This window comes from Chiloscyllium punctatum, chromosome 1 (genome assembly GCF_047496795.1).
Source record: "Chiloscyllium punctatum isolate Juve2018m chromosome 1, sChiPun1.3, whole genome shotgun sequence".
NCBI lineage: Eukaryota > Metazoa > Chordata > Chondrichthyes > Orectolobiformes > Hemiscylliidae > Chiloscyllium > Chiloscyllium punctatum.
Genome location: NC_092739.1, coordinates 20,638,052 through 20,659,014, shown reverse-complemented (window position 1 = coordinate 20,659,014; position 20,963 = coordinate 20,638,052). Strand labels below are relative to the sequence as shown.

Genomic DNA, 20,963 nt, shown 5'->3' with positions numbered 1-20,963 from the left:
CAGAACTCACCTATTCCTACCTTGACATGATTTTTACTCTCCTAGTTCAATCCCATTCTGCTTACATCGACGATTCTTCTGACACTTTATGTAAGTTTCAGAATTTCCTGTTTGCAGGCTCCAGCCACCTCTTTTTCATCATGGATGTGCAATCCCTTTACATGTCCATCCCCCGTCAGGATGGTCTCAGGGATCTCTTCTTATTCCTGGAAGAAAGGCCTGAACTATCTGATCCAACACCACCCCCCTCCACCCGGCCAAGTTTGTCCTTACTTCGGACAACTTCTCCTTTAAATCCTTCAGCTTTCTTCAGGTCAAAAGGGTGGCCATGGGTACCCGAATGGGCCCCAGTTATCCCCGTCTCTTTGTGGGGTATGTGGAACATTCTTTGTTCCAGCTCTACTCTGGCCTCCACTCTCAAATGTTTCTCCTGCACACCAATGACGTCATCACTTCTGCCTCCCTCTCAGGCAGTATTGGAAAAGTTTATCAATTTTGCTTCCTGCTCTCACCTTTAGCTGGTTCATCTCTGACTCCTCCCTTCCTTGCCTTAACATCTCTGCTTCCATTTCTGGTGATAGGTTGGCCACCAATATTCACCACAAATCCGCCGACTCCCACAGTTACCTTGGCTACATATCCTCATTTCCTGCTTCCTGTAAAGACTCTATCCCATTCTTCCAGTTCCTCCGTCTCGGTTGCATCTGTCCCGATGATGCCGATTTCAACAAGATGGCATTGAAAATATCCATTTTCTTTCTCAGTCAAAGATTCCTGTGGTTGTTAGGGCCATCCGCTGGGTCTGACTATCTCCCGCACTTTGGCCCTCCCTCCCTCCCTCTCTTCCTTCCCAAGACAGTGATAGGGTCACCCTTGTCCTAATCTAGTACACCTCAGCATTCACATCTAAAAGATCATTAACCGCCATTTCTGCCACATCTTGTAAGCTTTCTGTGGGGATTATTCCCTCCAGGGCACGCTGGTCCACTCCTCCTCCATTCCCAAAGTGTCCCCACAGCCCCACGGCACCTTCCCATCTAATTGCAGAAGGGGTAACACTTGTCTGTTTAGTTTGTCCCTCCTCAAGGCCCAAGGGTCCCGACATACGTTCCAGGTGAAGTAACAACTTACCTGCACTTCGCTCTATCTGGTCCACTGTATTTGTTGTTCATGTGGTATCCTCTTCACTGGGGTGACAAAATGCAAACAGGGTGACACCTTTCTGGGGCAATTTCATTCTTCCTTTAAGTATGACCTGGAGCTTCCAGTTGCCCACGACTTCAACTCACCACTGTGGTCCCCGGCTGACATCTCTCCGTCAGGCCCTCTGCAGTGCTCCAGTGAAACTCATTGCAAGCTGGAAGAACAGCACCTCATTTCCCACTTGGGGATGCTGCAGTCTTCTGGTCTGAATATCAGCTTCGATAATTTTCGGGCCTGAAATGCTTCTCCCATGTTTTAACACAAAATCCCACAGACTAGGCCTTATCATAAGATGGTCTGTTACCACATCCAACCCGTTGTCAGCTACTAATGGTCCCCATTAGCAGCTGTTTATGCTCTGAGGTTGACTTTTGCACAACTTTTTTTTTTAGATTAGATTAGATTAGATTACTTACAGCGTGGAAACAGGCCCTTCGGCCCAACAAGTCCACACCACCCCGCCGAAGCGTAACCCAACCATACCCCTACATCTACATCTACCCCTTACCTAACACTACGGGCAATTTAGCATGGCCAATTCACCTGACCTGCACATCTTTGGACTGTGGGAGGAAACCGGAGCACCCGGAGGAAACCCACGCAGACACGGGGAGAATGTGCAAACTCCACACAGTCAGTCGCCTGTCCTCCCTTTCTGTAGACTCCTTGTCCACTTATCGTTTACTCCTCCAAATCCTTCCCCGCCCATGTTCAACATATCTACCAATCTTTTTCTCATTACAATCAGTTCTAAAGAAGCCTCACTGTATCTGAAATGTTAACTCTGTTTTCTCTCCACGGATGCTTCCAGATCTGCTGAGTTTCGCCCAGCAACTTAGGTTTTTCATTTCTGCATCCGCAGTTCTTTTGGAATTGTGGTCAACTGTTAAATGTAATGGAGACAAATGTGATTCTTTGAATTAAAAATGCTACTTAAGTTGTGGTGTTTTGGGTTGAAAAAAAACTTTGAACTTAGTAGAAGGTAAATCTGGGTTCTGCACAATGAGAAACAGGGGAAGTTACAATTGGGACCAAAGAGAAGGCAGACTAACACAAATTATGCCCTAAAAATGTTGGGAGTTCCAGGGTCTAGTGAGTGTGAAGAACTAAAGGAAATCAGTATCAGTAGGTAAACAGTGTTGGGGAAATTGTGGGATTAAACGAAGATAAATCCCAGTAATCTATATCCCAGCGGTTAAAGAAGTGGTTGTAGAAATAGTGGATGCACTGGTTATCATCTTTCAAGATTCTATAGACCGTGGAACAGTTCCTTTGGATTGGAAGGTACCTAAAATAACCCCATTATTTAAAAAACGAGGCAGAGAGCAAACAGGAAATTATGAAAATGCCAGAGTGCATTACAAAAGTTTTAGTAGGAGAGCACTTAACAAAAGGATCAGACAGAGTCAATGTGGATTTATGAAAGGGCTTGGCAAACTACTGGAATTTTTTAAGAAGCACCTGGTAGAGTTAAGTGAAGCCAGCGGATGTGCTTTACTTAGCATTTTAGAATGCTTTTGAAAGGTCTTGTACAAGAAATCAGCATGAAAAATTAAAGCACATGAGACTGGGGTTTGTGCACAGACATGATAGCAGACAGAAACAAAAAGAATAAATGGGTATTTTTCTGAGTGACAGCCAGTGACCAGTGGGGTATCTTGGCAATCTGAGGAGGGGGTTTCCTTAAGTTGAAGTGAGTATAAGATAATAGCATGGTTTGGTGGCCACAGATCTAATGAAGCTGCCTGGTTTTCCTTCAATACATTTAGAGGGAGAACAATTTCTGAAACAGACATGCTTTGACATAGTCTGACCTGTTGACTTTCTGACATTCACTGTGCCTAGACAAATCAGTAACCCTGAGAAGAGGTACGAGTATATGCTCCTTTGGAATTGGAAACAGTTTAAAACATAACCCTATCCCTCTATGTGTACAATCTGAATATAATGGCAAAAAATTCAGATGCTGCTAATGCCAATTAATTCAGATTGAATATTTATTACTTCTATTTTTTCTACTTTTTGGCCTTTTAGTTTAATACCAAGTATGCTTTTCATTTTTAGCATCTACGAAAATCATTTCACATTGACCCCGAACTGCAGCAATAGGTTTATTCAGAATCAGCTTTATTTAAACTGCTAATTCTATTTGTTCCCTTGCATTTTCTCTTCAAGAATTCAAGGTTTGGACCTAATGTTTCAGTAGCGGAGAATGGGGGGTAAAATTTGTGGCTGTAGAGAGATGCCCTTTTTTTCAGATATTTGTAGCACTGGAGCTGATTGTCTCAAACTTTATGGGCAGTAATTACTGTTTCATAAGCTGGTGCACTGTTTTGGAACAAAACGATCAAAACAATGGCACTTTAAAAAGGAGGAAGACAGATGAAGAGCAGTGACCCGACGGACAGTGATTCAAAGAAAGTAAGCAACCTACACAGCTGTCTGACCCAGCAGTAAGCTGCATAGCTGCTGCCTTTGCTGTCTGGTTTCAAATATCTCTGGCAACTATAGGGACAGACTGAATAAATTGGAGCTGTTTTCCCAGGAGCGTTGGAGGCTGACGGGTCACCTTATAGAGGTTATAAAATCATGAGGGGCATGGATAGGGTAATTAGACATGGTCTTTTCCTTGGGGTGGGGGAGTCCAAAACTAGAGGGCATAGGTTTAAGGTGAAAGGGGAAAGATTTAAAAGGGACCGAAGGGGAAACATTTTCACGCAGAGGGTGGTGCGTGTATGAAATGAGTTGCTGGAAGAAGTGTTCGAGGCTGGTACTGAAGGGTCTGTTTTTGTACTGTACATCTCTACGACTCTGTGACTAAAAGATCAATCAGGAGAAAAAAAAATAGAATGAGGGGAAGGTAGCAATAAACCTAAAAATGTATAGCAACAGTTTCTGTTAGAAAAGGAAGTTTTTAAGTAAAGTAAGTAATAGCCCTGTGGAGTGAGAATCGGGCATGAACCATCGATAATAGGAAATTATGAATAAAATGAAAGAATAATTTGCTTCTGTCTTCACTGTGGATTCAAAAAACATGTAGGCAGCACTGTAAATAAGGAGGTAGATGGAAAGGAGGAACTTGGTGAAATTACAATCACTAGGGAGGTGGTATTGAGCAGGCAGCACCTGAGGAGCAAAAGAGTTAACATTTTGCGCTTAACCTCTCATCGGGACTTGGTGGGGCGGGGGAAGGAAACTGAGAAAAAAATAGGTGGGAGAGGGGAAGGCAGTTGGGATCGTGATAGGTGAGTGAAGGTACATGGTGATTGTAGTAGGAAATGTGGAGCAGATAGGTGGGAAGGAATTTGGAAATGTAGGTCAGATCAAGAGGGCAGAGCCAAGTTGGAGAGTTGGATCTGGGAAGGGGAGATCTGACCTACCTGTCCAACTTCCTCCCCACCTATCCACTCTACATTTCTCACCAACCTATCACAATCACAACATTTAAAAGGGGGGAGGGGAGGTGAAACAATAGGTGAGGATGGAGCCCAGAGGGAAAGAGAAAAACAGTCGTCACTCACTAACTGTCCCATAAGCAACTATTCATTCTCCCAGGCTGACCTTTGTTCAGCAACACTCCCTAGGATCTTAGGCACGATGGCACAGACAGTGGTTAGCACTGCTGCCTCACAGCACCAGGGTCCCAGGTTTGATTCCAGCCTCAGGTGACTGTGTAGAGTTTGCACATTCTCTCCATGTCTGCGTGGGTTTCCTCCCACAATCCAAAGATGTGCAGGTCAGGTGAATTGGCTATGTTACACTGCCCATTGTGTTAGGTGCATTAGTTAGAGGGAAATGGGTCTGGGTGGGTTACTCTTCAGAGGGTAGGTGTGGACTTGTTGGGCTGAAGGGCCTGTTTCCACACTGTAGGAAATCTAATCTAATCTAATTAAGTGTATAAGTCCTGCTAAGATTTGCTTTCCCAAAATGCAGCACCTCACATTTATCTAAACTAAACTCCATCTGCCACTTCTCAGCCCAATGGCCCATCTGATCAAGATCCCTGTGTAATCTGAGGTAACCTTCTTCTCTGTCCACTACACCTGCAATTTTGGTGTCATCAGCAAACTTACTAACTATATCTCTTATGCTCACATCCAAATCATTTATATAAATGACGAAAAGTAGTGGACCCAGCACTGATCATTGAGGCACTCCACTGGTCACAGGCCTCCAGTCTGAAAAACAACCCTCTACCACCACCCTCTGTCTTCTACCTTTGAGCCAGTTCTGTATCCAAATGGAGAGTTCTCCCTGTATTCAATGAGATCTAACCTTGCTCACCAGTCTCCCATGGGGAACCATGTCAAACACCTTACTGAAGTCCATATATATCACATCTACCGCTCTGCCCTCATAAATCCTCTTTGTTACTTCTTCGAAAAACTCAATCAAGTTTGTAAGACATGATTTCCCATGCACAAAGCCATGTTGACTATCCCTAATCAGTCCTTGCCTTTCCAAATACACGTACATCCTGTCCCTCAAGATTCCCTCCAACAACTTGTTTAAAATCAATTAATTTCAAAGGTTATTGTCCTTTCTAACCCTCTTAAAAGACTGCAAACATCCAGTTTAACCCAAAACCCAAACCCAAACTGATGAAAATGCCATGGACCATTTCTTCAGTTGAATCATTCAAAGCTGTTACGTGTTGTGCATTATTACTATTCATTATTACCATGGCATTGTCTTGGGAAATTCAATTTTAACAACATCATAAATCAATCAGGCAATTGATGCACTGCCGTTGCACCGGACGTTCTAATTTGTAATTTAAAAGCAAAAGACATATCTGCAGCAGTCCAAAACCCATCCTGCAGCTCTATTCTCTTCATATAACCCTGCATTTTTCTCTTCAAATTTTAATTCATTTGGCTTTGAAACATTTCATTGTATCAGCCTCAACTACTACTTGTGGCAGAGCATTCCCTGCCTTGACATTCTTTAAGTCAACAGATTACATCTAATCTCTATTGAGAATATTAAAGTGATAACAACCAGAGTAAACAGATTTTTCTTACAATCCCTCATAAGTTGCCATTAGGCCACAACAAGCAAAGTAAATGATTGGAAATTCATTATCTGAAAATAGACAAGCTGCCTGCGGAGGTAGTGCTTCCAGTCCTGACAACTTAGCTGGGAAATATTATAACTTATATTTTGTAGGACGTATGAATTTCAGACCCAACTATCCACTGTAAGTAATTTCATCTTACAGTACTCAAATCTTTTTTCTCAGTTGTATCTTTCCATTCTTGAGAACAGCCCAATGAACCCAAGACTCTTGAGTTCTTAAAGGCTTTGATGTCTTTCTGGGTGGTCTAATACCAATAATTCTTGCAGGAAACCTTCGAGAGGCTGAGGCAGGAGAATCATTGCAGCAGAGTGCTTCATTGTTTAAGGTGTCCTAACCACCTGCAGCTGTTTCATCAAAGACTTTCCCTCTATGTCAAAGTCAGGAAGTGTGGGTACTGTCAGATTCCACAATCTTGAATTCCATTCATAAGTCTTCTGATAATAAAGCAGCTCTTGCCAACCATTCCAAATGTGGCCTGAAGGTAGTGACCATTGCAACTGTGTCTTCTATTTAATTTATAACCTTATTGCTGATTTTTCCAGCATCAACACCTTGGAGTTACCATTATCTAGATTTTACTTAGATTACTTACAGCTTGGAAACAGGCCCTTTGGCCCAACAAGTCCGCATCGACCCGCCAAAGTGCAACCCACCCAGACCCATTCCCCTACACCTAACACTATGGGCAATTTAGCACGGCCAATTTATCTAACCTGCACATTTTTGGACTGTGGGAGGAAACCGGAGCACCCGGAGGAAACCCACATAGACATGGGGAGAATGTGCAAACTCCACACAGTCAGTTGCCTGAGGTGGGAATTGAACCCATGTCTCTGGTGCTGTGAAGCAGCAGTGCTAACTGCTGTGCCACCATGCCGCCCATTTTGAATGCTATAGTTTCAAGAGCAGGCTAGTGACTGTATGTCCTTTGATGAGGACTCAATTCCTAACAAGTCATTCACAAGGTTGAGTCAGGAATGTGGTGAAATACTCACAACGTAGCATCAAAATAAACAGAAACTGAAACTCAGATGGTTAACAACAGACAAGTTGATCAGTTTAAAGCATCCTATTGAAACCTATGACAACAGAAAGACTGACAATGTGTATGTTGTGGTCCACCAGAAAAATACAGTTCTGACAGCACCGGAGATAAAATTAAGCAGAGTCTGAACTGTTAAAAAGACAGAGAAGTCAGGGTTCAGAGAATGTGTTCTGTATGTTTGGCTTCAACTTGCAGCTTCAATTTATAGAACAAGTTGAAAACTATCCACGTTGAAACAAGGGTTTTCCTGCAGTCACGGACAGAAGGGAAGAGGCAGGGGGGGCTCTTGTGGCACTGTTGTAGTGTTGCTGTCTCTGAACTAGGGAGCCTGGTTGATGTCTTATGTGTTCCAGAGGCACATAGTAACATCCCCTGCATAGGTCGATTAGAAAATATCTTGAAGACTACAGGAAAAGAATAAAGGTTGACATTGGGATAGAATTGAAAAGAAGCACAGTCAGGAACTGTCAGCATGGAACCCATCTTCTTTCATCATTTGCTGTAACTCGCTCTTCATCTAAGATTTTGCCAGCACATGAAAGGCATTCATTGTTGTTCACATGCTGTAAATGATGTATATTCATACTTCAATATGAAACGATACACTAATATCTACCTTCTTGTCATATCTTTATGCATCTCTATAGTCATTCACTACAGACACAGGACCATAGCTAAGGCTCTTACACAAGACTATAATGCAGTTGTGCAGAATACTCGATATAGTTCTAAGGATTAACTCAAAGAACCCAACTGCCTTCTCAATCAAAGTGAAGGTCACAATAATCCTATCATTTGATGCATTCAGATTCTTACAAGCTGCCATACACCTTGGACACATGGTCAGTATGTCCTGATATGTAGCACCAATATGTACATTGAACATTACAGAACCATTATTCAAAAGAACATCAAAATATCCACTTGCCAAAGAATTTGCAAAACAAGAGAAATATTTGCTGCGATAGGCTGGCTAACGCTTTCAGAATACAATGTATGGTTGATGCCAAATGGTAAGTTCATTGACATGGCATTACAAATGAATAGAAAAAGTTCTGCTTCTCCAACATTTCGCTTGTTTGTTACCACTAACACTACACTATGTACATAAATGACATTTGCCAGTGCAGTCATGATGGACCAAGTGGCCTCATTTTGTACCGTAACAATTCGATGATGCTGTGACATTGGTCTGCTAGCTTGCATGATCTCCTTGCTATAATGTCAGGGTCTTGCTCAAATACTTGGCTACTTGTTGGACAGCTTGGAGTGGCACTGACTACAACACTGAGCCTGCGATACTTTCATCTAAAAGATTCGACATAAGGACTGCTGTTGAGCAGTTGGAAAGTGAGTATTTTGAAAATATTGTATCATTTACTAGTGCAGTCAAACCAGTGTGCTCTCTTAAATAAGGACAATTACAGAGTTCTAAAGAGTGGTCTAAAGTGGGGTAGGAAAAAAGATATTTCACAACACTCAGGGAAAAAATTATTCTGGTCAAAACGAATAAATTGTTGACAAGAGTGAACCACCCATGCTTAACAAATGAACTAAAGGGGAGTATCCAATCAAAAACTAAGGCAGATAAAGTGGCAAAATCAGTCACAGGATTGGTAATCTTTTAGGAACTAGCAGCAGATGACTAAAAAGCTATTAACAAGGGAGAAAATTGATTATGGATATACTGGCACTGGAGGCAGTTCAAAAGAGTTCCCTAGACTGATTCTTGGGATGAGAAAGTTGATTTGTCCAGAACAGACAAACAGATTAGGCATTTATTCACTGCAGTTCAGAAGAATGAGAGTGAGCTGAATGAATCATACAAAATTCTGAGTGGGCTTAACATGGTATATGTTGACAAGATGTTTCCATTAGTGGGTGTATCTCAAATTAGTGGATATTGTTACACATTAAGGGGACACTCATACAAAACTGAGATCAAAGGAATTTCTTCTCTTAGAGAAAGTCTGGAATTCTCTCCTCAAGAGGGTTGTGGCAGTTGGATTACTGAAAGTATATAAAGAGATGGTTGATAGACTTCTGAAATATTGAAGAGTTGAGGGTTATGAGAAACTGGCATAAAATATGAGTTGAGGCCTGGTACAGATTAGCTATGATCTTGTAGAATGGCAGGACAGACTTGAGGGGCTGAAATGGCCTACTCCTGTTCCTATTACTTATACAGAGAATCTAGATCTAGGAGTCACTACATACAAATAATGGGATATCCATTTAAGAGTTGAGAATATTTTTTGTCTCTCAGATGATCATTTGTTTTCAGAAGTTCTTTTCTCTAAAGGCTGTGAAAATAGAGGCTTGAGTAATTTTAAGGCAAAGATTAAAAAGTTCTTGGTAAGCAAGTGTGTAAAAGGTTATCAAGGATATTTGGGAATGTACAGTTGAAGTTACAATTAAATCAGCCATGGCATAATGGCGCAGGATCAAGGGACTACAGATTCATCTGATCCTAACTCATGTTTGTATTACAAGGCTCTCACTGACCTTTCTTTCTCATGAGGACTGGATTCTGACCATTAGTCGACATTTATTACAAGACCCTGTAGAAAATTTCCTTCCTCATGAAAGTTCTGTAGAGATGTGAATGGGAGAATATCCTATCAGGCAGTGGTATCACTTGGTGGGGTCAATATCCGGCCTCTAACCCCACTATTAAATTCATGATAGGTACATACAATATTGCAACAGATGTCAGACAAAACACAATTTATCTCATATCTCATTGATCAAAACAACTGACTGCACATTCCACCTAGCTGCCCATGGTACCAGTGTCAAGGCACTGAATTCTCACAGCAGCCCCAGCATTGTCCTTATGTGGGACATACCTTAAGGTTTGCACACAACTGACTCAGCAAGTTAGGAAGTTTGGAATGGCTAGCAATACTTTGAAACTTCCTCTAATATCAGCGAAAGAATCACTGGTATTTTTCTTCACATGCCCTAATGACTTTAATAAATTATCCACTATAGGAGACTGGCTATAAATGTTCTACATGCATTCTATTAACATCTTCCTTTTAAAAGCAGAGTACAACCAGGGCTTAATAACTCCTCAGTCATAGCTGAGGCTTGAAGATTTTCTGATTGTCAGCTAAAGTTCTCTCCTCATCCAGGATGCTGTCATCCTGTCAAGCAGCGGTATCACTTGGCAGCCTCTGTGCCAGCCCTCTTAGCCCACTAGATTAGATTAGATTACTTACATCGTGGAAACAGGCCCTTCGGGCCAACAAGTCCACACCGACCCGCCGAAGCGCAACCCACCCAGACCCATTCCCCTACATTTACCCCTGCACCTAACACTACAGGCAATTTAGCATGGCCAATTCACCTAACCTGCACATTTTTGGACTGTGGGAGGAAACCGGAGCACCCGGAGGAAACCCACGCAGACACGGGGAGAATGTGCAAACTCCACACAGTCAGTCGCCTGAGGCGGGAATTGAACCCGGGCCTCTGGCACTGAGAGGCAGCAGTGCTAACCACTGTGCCACCGTGCCGCCCACTACTACTAGAATCATGATAGATACTCGCAATGTTCCAACAGATCTTGGATAAATCCCGATCTAGTATGGTGTTTCTGATCAAAATAAGTAATTGCACATTCCACCTAGTTGTCCAAGATTATTCATGTAGATGCACAGACTGCCTGCATGGCTCTGTGATTTACCCAGTGAAAACATGATTCCCCAGACAATGTGAAAAGCACTGTAATATAATTGACTTTATTTTCAGTCATGCATTGTTTGCTATTTTCAATTAATTTTAATTTTGTTTTATAGTGCAAAATATGCACTGGGATTTTAATTTTATGGATGTTTATCATTCACAATAGCATCCAATGTAAATAGTATTTGTAACAGCGATATATATTAAAATAGAAGAAGGAAAATAAGATTTTAAGTGCTGAAGAATATCACTGACGTCAAGTGTATTTTATAAAAGTCAGATAGGAATCATAAACATAAAAGTTCCATCAATGCTGGGCAATTACATTGCAATAAATTCAGAAATAAAGCAACAGAGGTAATCTTGTGGGGATATGCTGTCAGTGAAGCTTCACTAGACAAGAGTATTGTTAGTCCATCTCTAACCTTTAACCCAATCCTGGCATTTAAGTCTTTCAAAGTTGCCACTAACATTATGAGCCTTATGATTTCTGACCTTGATTTTTCTCACCTTGATTTCTCTGAAAGCAGTAGCACCACTCATTGTTGGAAATGCGACCATCTCTGTATGTATCACATGAATTGAAAAATGGCTTCATGCACTGATCATGGTTGTCAAAATAAATGCTTCCCAGTTCTGACTGATCGAGCAGCAGGTCATAGTTTGTGTCCAGTCTGTTAAACATCCATCCAAGTGAGTCCTTACAAATGGGTAGAATACTGGTGTCAAATCCTAAGGAACAGAGGGGAAATACGTAACTACTTTTATTGAATAAAGCTCCTTATTTGTCAAGAACTGAAGATTTAATGTGAATCATTCATATTAGCAACAAATACATTCAACAAATGCAAAGTAATGATATGTAACATTAATGCAACAATCAGATTCAACAAAACTTGAAAATCATGATTGACCAACTAAATATACTATTACTTTCAACCATTTTTGTTGGCTATGATATCTCTAGAAAATCAATAACCTTTATAGGAAGGAAACATTTAGAAGCATAATAGCTAACCAAACTGGGCCATAGTAACCTTAAGTATGCCAAGGCAGATGTATTGAAGTTTTATTCTCTATTATTCAAACGAGTGCATGTGGAGTCCATAATTGGCTTTCAAAACAAGGATGAGATCAATAGTACTCACTACTATTTATGTACAAGTCCTACAATATTCTCAGACTTCAGACTTGTGGTTTATTGTGGAAACCCAGAAGTTTCACCCAGAGTGTCTGTTGCTAACATTTTGAAAATGACATCTCACTGCTGTTACGCTGTCCTTGGTTTTCATAAAAGCAGTGATTCTGAAAGGTCTAGGCCTGGATAGGCTTTAGGGCCAATTCAATTATAGCTAACAGATCCTGCCTCAGGAAAAAGGCTTTCAAGTTTAAAAACAATTTGTACAATGAAAGGGGAGTGGCCAGTTCTCCCAGCGCAGCTTTACTCTGGTTTGGTTTGGTTTGAGCAAGCAGCCATTGTGAAGCTGCTGCACCGAAAGCAGCAGGTCCATACTGACCCTCCCTCTCTCTGACATCTCTCCTGTAAGACCCTCTGTTTGACTTTACCTTTTTTGCCAAGGGATGTTTATGGAGATTGTTGCAAGTATTTGGAACAGCATCATTAAGTTGGGGTTTTCTGAGGGGTTAAGTTATTCTGTGTTCTGTCCTCTTTTGTTTGTGTTCCATTTGGTAATCTTGTGAATAAATTTGGTTTTGTTTAAAACCAAGTGGTTTGACCAGCTACATCGTTCCTGGAATATCTGTGTTACACCTGCTTAAAACAACTAGCAAAGTTAGGGTTCGGGCTACTTTCTTGAAATGTTTTGAGGAGGTTTGGCCTGGTCCATAACACTGCCTAATTCACCAATCAAATACTCTGAATGGCATTAATTTACTTTATTTGTATAGTAGATATAAACATTTTTGCACTCTCCAAATCCCATCAATCTTTCCCACTTTTCATTCCTTCTCCTACTACTTGCTTTGAGTTTGAAATCAAACACGTTAATTTGTTTCTCCCTCTTAGCTCTTTTGCTGTTTATTTCATAATTATTTATCCTGATTCCTTCAAGATATAAACAGTTGTTTAACCTGATCATTTAGCTCCTAAATACTCAGTTTCCTTTGCTGGATTATCAGCTTGCACTTTCAGTAAACAGACAGTCTTAATGTGCAAGGGCAATTTTAATTAACAGCAGATGCCATCAGATGTTCTGTCGTGTAAATTATGTCCCATGATACTTTCAGGATCCTTGCTGATGGTAAGAGAAAAAGTCAGATCCCAGTGTGAGTCCTGGTTTGATAGACCCTAAAAGTTTATTTTAACTTTTTTATTACTGCGGTCGTCATATTCAAGAAAGGCTGCAATGGTACTTTTAACTAAGAACATAAAAGTTTATTACACACAATAGGAAAATAAAACAATCCATTACATTATATAACAACTATTTGAAGCAATCTCATTATAAATATCAAAACTAGAGATTGAACACTTTTACCCTCAATTACAACCTTACAAATGCTCAAACCTCGTGAAGGTTACCCAACTCCACATTCCAGTTCCTTTGTTCGGTTGGCACAAATGTAATTAGTTTCTTCATGGAAAACCCCTGGAGCCAGTTGATACTATCTTCTTCAGTTAATACCTCATCCTGAGACCTTAATCAAGCTGCAATCAAGCATCTGAGTAAAAGGGAGCAGTTAGACAAGCTAAGAAATTTTTCTTTCGAGGGTAAGAGACTGAGGGCGGAAGTTATAGAGGCATGGGTAGGGTGAATGCACTCAGTTTTTTTCCCAGGGTTGGGGAATCGAGGACTAGAGGGCATCAGTTTAAGTTAACAAGGGAAAAAAATTAACGGGAACATGAGGGGCGATATGTTTACACAGAGTGGTATGCATGTGGAATGAGCTGTCAGAGGAAGTGATTGAGACAGGTACATTAACAACATTTAAAAGGCATTTGGACAAATACTTAGATAGGAAACTTTTAGAAGGATATGGGTCAAGTGCAGGGAAATGGGGTTAGCATGAATGGACATTTTGATTGGCATAGACCAGTTTGGGCCAACAGGCTCCATACTGTAGGACTCAATGACTAGATGACTCAGCTCACTTACTATCTAATATATTCCAACAACAGCAATAAGCTTTACCAAACAAGACAGGCACACTACTTGATATCAGCAAATCTAACCAGGGGAGCTAAGTGGGGCTTAACTAAAATGTAAAGACATTTGAAGAGATTCAGATAAAGATGGTTCAAGTAGAAATCGATGGTTGGGAACAGAACTTAAAAGGGCATACTTGTAATGGGTACTGGGAAGATCATGGTGAATGGAGGGAGGAAACTGGGATGCAGAGGGGAGAATCACAGTGATGGGAGCAAAGGGGAATAGAAAGGATCAAAACTATAACTTAAAGTGCACTAGAAAGGGAGAAATAACAGGTACATTATATAAGGGATGGTGCAATGCAAGGCTGCCATCATTTTGCTCCCATCACTGTGATTCTCCCCTCTACATCCCAGTTTCCTCCCTCCATTCACCATGATCTTCCCAGTACCCATTACAAGTATGCCCTTTTAAGTTCTGTTCCCAACCATCAATTTCTACCTAAACCACCTTTATCTGAATCTTTTCAAATGTTTACATGTGTTTACTGTAATTTAAAGTGCACTGGAAAGGGAGAAATAACAGGGTAGTTATATGAGGAATGGTGCAATGCAAGGCTGGGCACAGGGGCCTGCTTGGGAGTGGAATACAAACATAAATATGAAATAGGAGCATAAGTAGACCATTTGGTTCCTCAAGCCTGTTTCACCATTGAATAAAATCATGACTGATTTGTTTGTGTCCTGATTTCCACCTTTCTCTCTATCCCTGCTATCCTTAGATTCCCTTGCCTAATAAAAATCTATCCACCTTAAAAACATGCGATGACACAGTCTCCACCATATTCTGAAGAGAAGTTCCAAGGTCTGAGGAGAAAATAAAAGCTCACCTCTCTCCCAAAAGGGAGATCTCTAATTGCTCTGGATCATCATTATGAGCGAACACCTTTCCACATCTTCATTGTCAAGACCATTCAGGATGTTATGCACTTCAGTCAAGTCAACCCTCTTCCAAAACCCCAGTAGAAACAAATCAAGCCTATCCAACCCATCCTCATAAGATAACTAACTAATTTCAGAAAGCAATCTTGGGGAAACTGCGAGAACATGAAGAGATAGAGTGAAAGGGCCCATACTTTCAGGAAGAGATGAAAGGAGGACAGAAGGGATGTTAGAGAAAATGAGATGGCCAGCCCATTATGGCAGAAAAAGTGTATGGGAGGTGAAGGGAAGGATAAAGGGTGGACAAAGCAAATAAAAAGCTAACCACCATCTCCGTCCTAAACCAGCTGACAAAAGAATATGCAACACAAATGGGAGAGCTTCCAAGATCTGTTTGCACATGCTCCTGCACAGTGCAAACACACATCTAATTAAGAAAATCAAAATAGAAACGCAAAATACTGTTGTGCAAGCACTCAGCCGTGGCTATAGGGTAAATATTATTGCAGCATAAAGGTGAATTTGCCCTAACAACACCAAATACGAACTTCTTAATCATGTCTCATGATTGATAGAGTTTTGAGAAGAGCTCCTATAATGAATCAACAATGGGGATGGTATTGGGTGTGTAATTCCACATACCGCCATGCAGGAGTGCTCCCAGGTTCATATACCTGAAAGTTAAGGACATGATGATGAAACCATTGTGCAGACCATAGGTTCCAAGGATGTAAGGCTATACCATAAGGATTATGAAAGCCACCAAAATTAGATTAAGCTAACAGCCACACGCATGGAAAGAAAATAAACATACAGATCAAGGATCTTACACAAAGCAGAACAAGGAAAGGGAAAACCAGTCAATAGTCATGGAGGATGCATCTCACCAGACTGTGGCTGATCAACTGTACGAACTGTGGTTAATGAGGAGGAGGAAGGAGAAGAATGAATGAATGAATGAATGAATGAATGTCCATTAACAGCATTCAGGAAGGCCATTATCGAACATTATCTGAAGATGCTGTTCCATTACCTGGACCACTGAGGAGGAACACTTCAGTACTTGTCTGACTGTGTCTCCAGAATAGTGACTACCTACTGTATACTACATAACCTCGATCTACAATGGGGTGAAAACTTGCAATAGGGTTTATACCGAGAAGTGGAGATCCACCAGTCACCATTTTCTTCAGATGAGGAAGGGGGGTTGATACAGGAGCTACAACGATGACGTAAATACAGAAGAAGCCAGGGCAGCATTTAGACAAGGCTGATATTTAAACACGCTGTGGTTGCCGAGGTGCCACCAAGTCAACTTCGAGAAAAAGGTTTGACACATTAAAGTCATGTTGAGTGCATAAGTGTCAACTTTCATGACAACCTGATTCCTGCAGAGTAGCTTGAGCGACGCTGATTATCATACAAGCTCAGACATACATCATGAGGAGCAGTACAAAGAATGCTTAGGCTATGGGAAGAATATAACCACTGGAAAATAGAAACTGATGCTAGCTGTTTAAGTTTGGGAGATAATTAGTGTAATTTGTTCTTCTACACCTAGGCTTTTGGAAACAGATTTGAGACATAGAAACACAGCCCCCATGTAATCCTGTGTAACTCCATTCTAAAACTCTGACCAGGAGACTGAACAGGAGGTTATTGATGCAAAGAGAACTTAAGGCAATTTATTTGCATTAAATGCAAGTTAACATTTTAAAGTAGACAATAAGCATTCCTTTGAGGTTAAAGGGATTGGGGTTAGCTCAGTTGACTTGAAGACTAGTTTGAGATGAAGAGTGCAGCCAAGAGTGAGGGTTCAATTGCTGCTCCAGCTGAGGTTGCCACGAAGGACTGCCCTTCTTAACCTCTCCTCTTGATTGAGGCATGGTGATCCTCAGGTTAGACCACCACCATTTCTCTCTTACGAGAGAGCAACCCTGTGGTCCAGTAGGAACACTGTACTTTTACTTTTCAATTGGCTTATAGTTATGTGATTGTGCACATATGCCAACACAGTCATTCACCCTCAAATCTAGCCTCTAACAGGCTTATCGGCCTTGTCTAAATACTGCCCTGGGAAGCTTTTTAGTCTTCCAAGAGTCAGAGACTTTGGTCATTTCTTCTTCATGTGGCTGTGGCTTTTGTCAATGTTGCATTCGCCAGAATGTGACCCTAAGCTTCATCTACATAGATTACACATAGCGTTGAATTATTCTGCATGTGTGAAGGGTGGAGAAGAAGGCATTGACACAGTGTATCCTTGGAGGCTCACAACGATTTCTCCTCAATAGTGTGGTTTGATGGAATGGTAGAGATGACCTTATGGCTGTTCTATTTTTTGGCATTTGCTTGGGGGTGGTATCCTGAGTCTAAATCAAAAATTATAAAGATTTGTGTGTTGTTTGTTTTTAGTGTTGCCACCCTTACTCAAGGCTTTTTTAAAGATATTCTGCTTAATATCCAGCAAGTTTGAGGCTGTCTGATTAGACAGCTGTAGATTCCCAATCTCCCCTTTAGAGCAGACATATTCCCCTTGCTTTCCAGCTAGTTCAGTGGACTACCCCTTGAAAGCAATCAGCAGCTAAATTTCAAGCATCTCTCATCTCATCGCTCCAAATCTGGGCAGGGACAAGCTTATTTTGTACGCTCCTCTCCAATAGAAGCAGAGCAGTATTAAGAAACATTAGTATTTGTACGTAAGCATTATGTCTGCATTGACAGACTTAGGCAGAAATATCAATCCCAGAGCTGCGGTTATATAATACAGAGCTGTGTTCGAAGAAAGATGAGTGTGGTACAGGGGGAAATTCTGTGTGAAAAGCTTCTGAATGAAATGTGGTTCAGTGTTATCAAACAGCTACAGTTTATGAAAACAAATGATGCATTTTCGATGTGAATGCCTTAATTACCCACAAGATGTTTATCTCAAGGCCATCTTTTGTAGCTGTGTCCTTGTCTCATGCAAGACTTTGGTTAAAGAGTGATTTAAAAGGATAATAATTATTAAAATCTCACAGGTATTCAATGGTTGCTTCACCTGGGAGCATGCAGACTTCCTTGTTGCGCACCTTTATTTTTATCTTTCTATTATCATTTCATGTGAGTATCTGAGGTATGGGATAGCCCCAATCTTCTTGAACCCAAAATCATGTTTTTTTGCCATGAAGCACAATGCTCAGAGTAATTTCTTAAAATCTTCCTCCCCTCAAAAGATTGTTTATTTACTGGTACCTTATTGCTGTATAAGTGATCAAGCAGTACTATTTAGAAAGTGCACCCTCTGCCACACTCAGGCTAGCATTCAATGTATCCTTTGCAGTGAAGTCTACTACAGAATCAAGGTGATTCTGTGATTGAACTTTCCTTACAGTGTGTGGCATTTGCAGGTAGCAATTTGGGAAATTATAAACTAGCAGTCTTTTAACTTTAATAGGTGGAAAGCATGAGCTACATTGTTATGCTTTCCTTAGCTAAGCTAGTTGAATGGCAATATCATTGAAGTGTTGGATCACAGAATTATCATGCTCCTGACATTTCAGCTCACTCTCTGTTCATTCTCTGTCTAATAAGAGATTTCACTGCAGAATTGCTAAAGTTTTAGCATACTGGAAAAGTGAACAAATAACTTCAAATAAGTTGACAAGATGCCAAAAAATAAATGTCATACACAAAAAATATATTCCTGCTACTGGGCTAATTTTAAGCTACAGACAGTGAAAGTATAAAAACTGTAAGGTATCAGGAGGCATCATTCTGAAGTGTTTCTGCCTCAGCAAACACCCACTTTTGAGGAATTCACTTAACACAGGTCGGTCGTCATACATTGGAAGTGTGAAAGTCAAGAATTTTACCTTAAAGTTTGAATGTGGTCTGCATATAGCCAAATTCACCAGAAGGACCTGGCAGGAGGCAGAACAGATCAAGACGAATTGATACTTTTAAAATTCATGAGAATTGTTTCAGAATGAGAAGGACTGGGAATTGAAGTATTGGACACCCCAACACAGGCCTGCTAACTCCAATCCACTGCTGGTAATTCTTTAAATAATCCTGTCCTCAGCCCCACCACAATCTCTAACCTTGTGCTCCCTCAGCCTCCTAACCTCACTGCTACCCTCTGCTACTGAGTTAATTTCTGCTGGCTTCAGATTTAAAACAGTGAAACTGAATTGAATAAGAGCCAGAGTCAAAATGACTTCCACCCTGCATCTGAATCAATCCAATGCAACTCAAAGTTAATACCAGGGCTTAAAAGTTCTCTCTATTACATTTTTTTCTTCATTAATGTTTTGGAACAGTATTCTCCAATTCAATCCAAAATATCCAGTTTTTGATTTATTTGTCCTAGTCTGAGCTGTTTCACACTTCACATGGTCAGCTGAATTCTCCCTCTGGATTTGAATGAATAATGACTTAAATTTGACAGAAGCATCTGCTAAAGCAAGAAATATGAAGAAATGCAGATAAGTAGGGAGAGAAAAGTAAAAAGAAATAAAAGATAAAAAGATTTGCTTTTAGAAAGTGCTTTTCATGACCTTCAAACTTTTCACAGCACTTTACAGCCAATGAGCTCATATCTGAAGTATAATCATTGTTGTAATCTAGAAAACATGGCCATCATTATTGTTCTCATCAAGCTCCCACAAACAGCATTACAACTGCTTTTGCGTGATGTTGATTTTGAGATAAATATTAGTCAGGAAAACAGGGATACCTCCTTGATCTTCCTAAATATGGTACCATTGGTTGTTTGTATATTCACCTGGGTGGGTAGATGCAGTCTTGATTTAAAGTCTCATCTAAAAGTCAACATCAATAAACACTGCAGTGCTTCTCAACACTGGAGGTTCTTATATATGGGTCCAAATGGGTTAATAGTAAGGAAAAGCATAAGCATCATCTAATCATATGGATTTGTGTGGAACAGTGTAGGATCTTAAAGAAGTGATACTTAACATCTGGTTCTCTTCAAAGTCTCTGAAACTATGTCTATCATATCAACGTAACCCATAAGTAGATATGAACATACAATAAACCATATCTTGTTAATTACAAAAGGCTCTTCTAGTTACAGCACTAAGTGGTTCTCCTCTACTAAAATAGACCAATCAGGCCCTATTATTTACTAGAGTATAACAGAATGCTGGCGAACCTCCATTACCATCAAGCACAGGTGCAGGGATTTCTTGTTGCAATTGCACGGAGACTTGCTCAGACCACATTTATGGGATGTTAATGTTATTGGCTGGGCCAGCAGTTAACCATATTGCTATGGGTTTGGAGTCACATATTGGCCAGATCAAGTAAGGCCAGAAGTTTTTGCTTTTATAAAGGACATCAGTAAGCCAGATGGTTTTTCCACAATTGGCAATGGTTATAATGAAGCTACTCATAATTCCAGAATTTTATTAAATTCAAACTCCATTCTCTGCCATGGTAGGATTAAAACTTGGGTCTCCATAACACTATCTGGATCTCTGGATTAGTAGTCTAGCAACAAAACACGAGGCCATTGCCATCTCCTGTTCCTGAAGCACTGTGTGAAGTTCTGGAATCCTTAACTGAGGATAGATGCTCTGGCTACAAAGGATTACCAGAATGATTCCTGAGATCATAAAAATGACACATGGAGAGAGACGGGATTAGTTAGGACTATATTCACTCAAATTTAGAAGATTGACAGGGGAATCTCATGGAAACATACAGAAGCTGGTTGAACGGGATGATGTGCTGCAATGCACATTTAATGTGGTCTTTATGCTCCAGCTCTGCAATGGGTGTTGAACCTGCAACCTTATAATTCAGAGGCAAGAGTGCCATCAACTCAGCTGCTGCTGGTATAAAATGTTTGTAATATTCTCAACTGCTCTAAAGATTCCAAACTAGACAGTCCA

General features: G+C 40.7%; 1 protein-coding gene across 5 annotated transcripts in view; it reads right to left on the bottom strand.

Annotated features, from left to right (window-relative positions):
• Nucleotides 1-20,963, bottom strand: part of LOC140480227 (testican-3-like) — a 517,571-nt gene that overhangs the window by 13,505 nt on the left and 483,103 nt on the right. For all 5 annotated transcript variants that reach the window (XM_072575112.1, XM_072575034.1, XM_072575285.1 and 2 more), the window contains one exon: nucleotides 11,529-11,750. In XM_072575112.1, coding sequence (XP_072431213.1) covers nucleotides 11,529-11,750 — 222 coding nt within the window. The remainder of the gene's footprint in view (nucleotides 1-11,528; nucleotides 11,751-20,963) is intronic.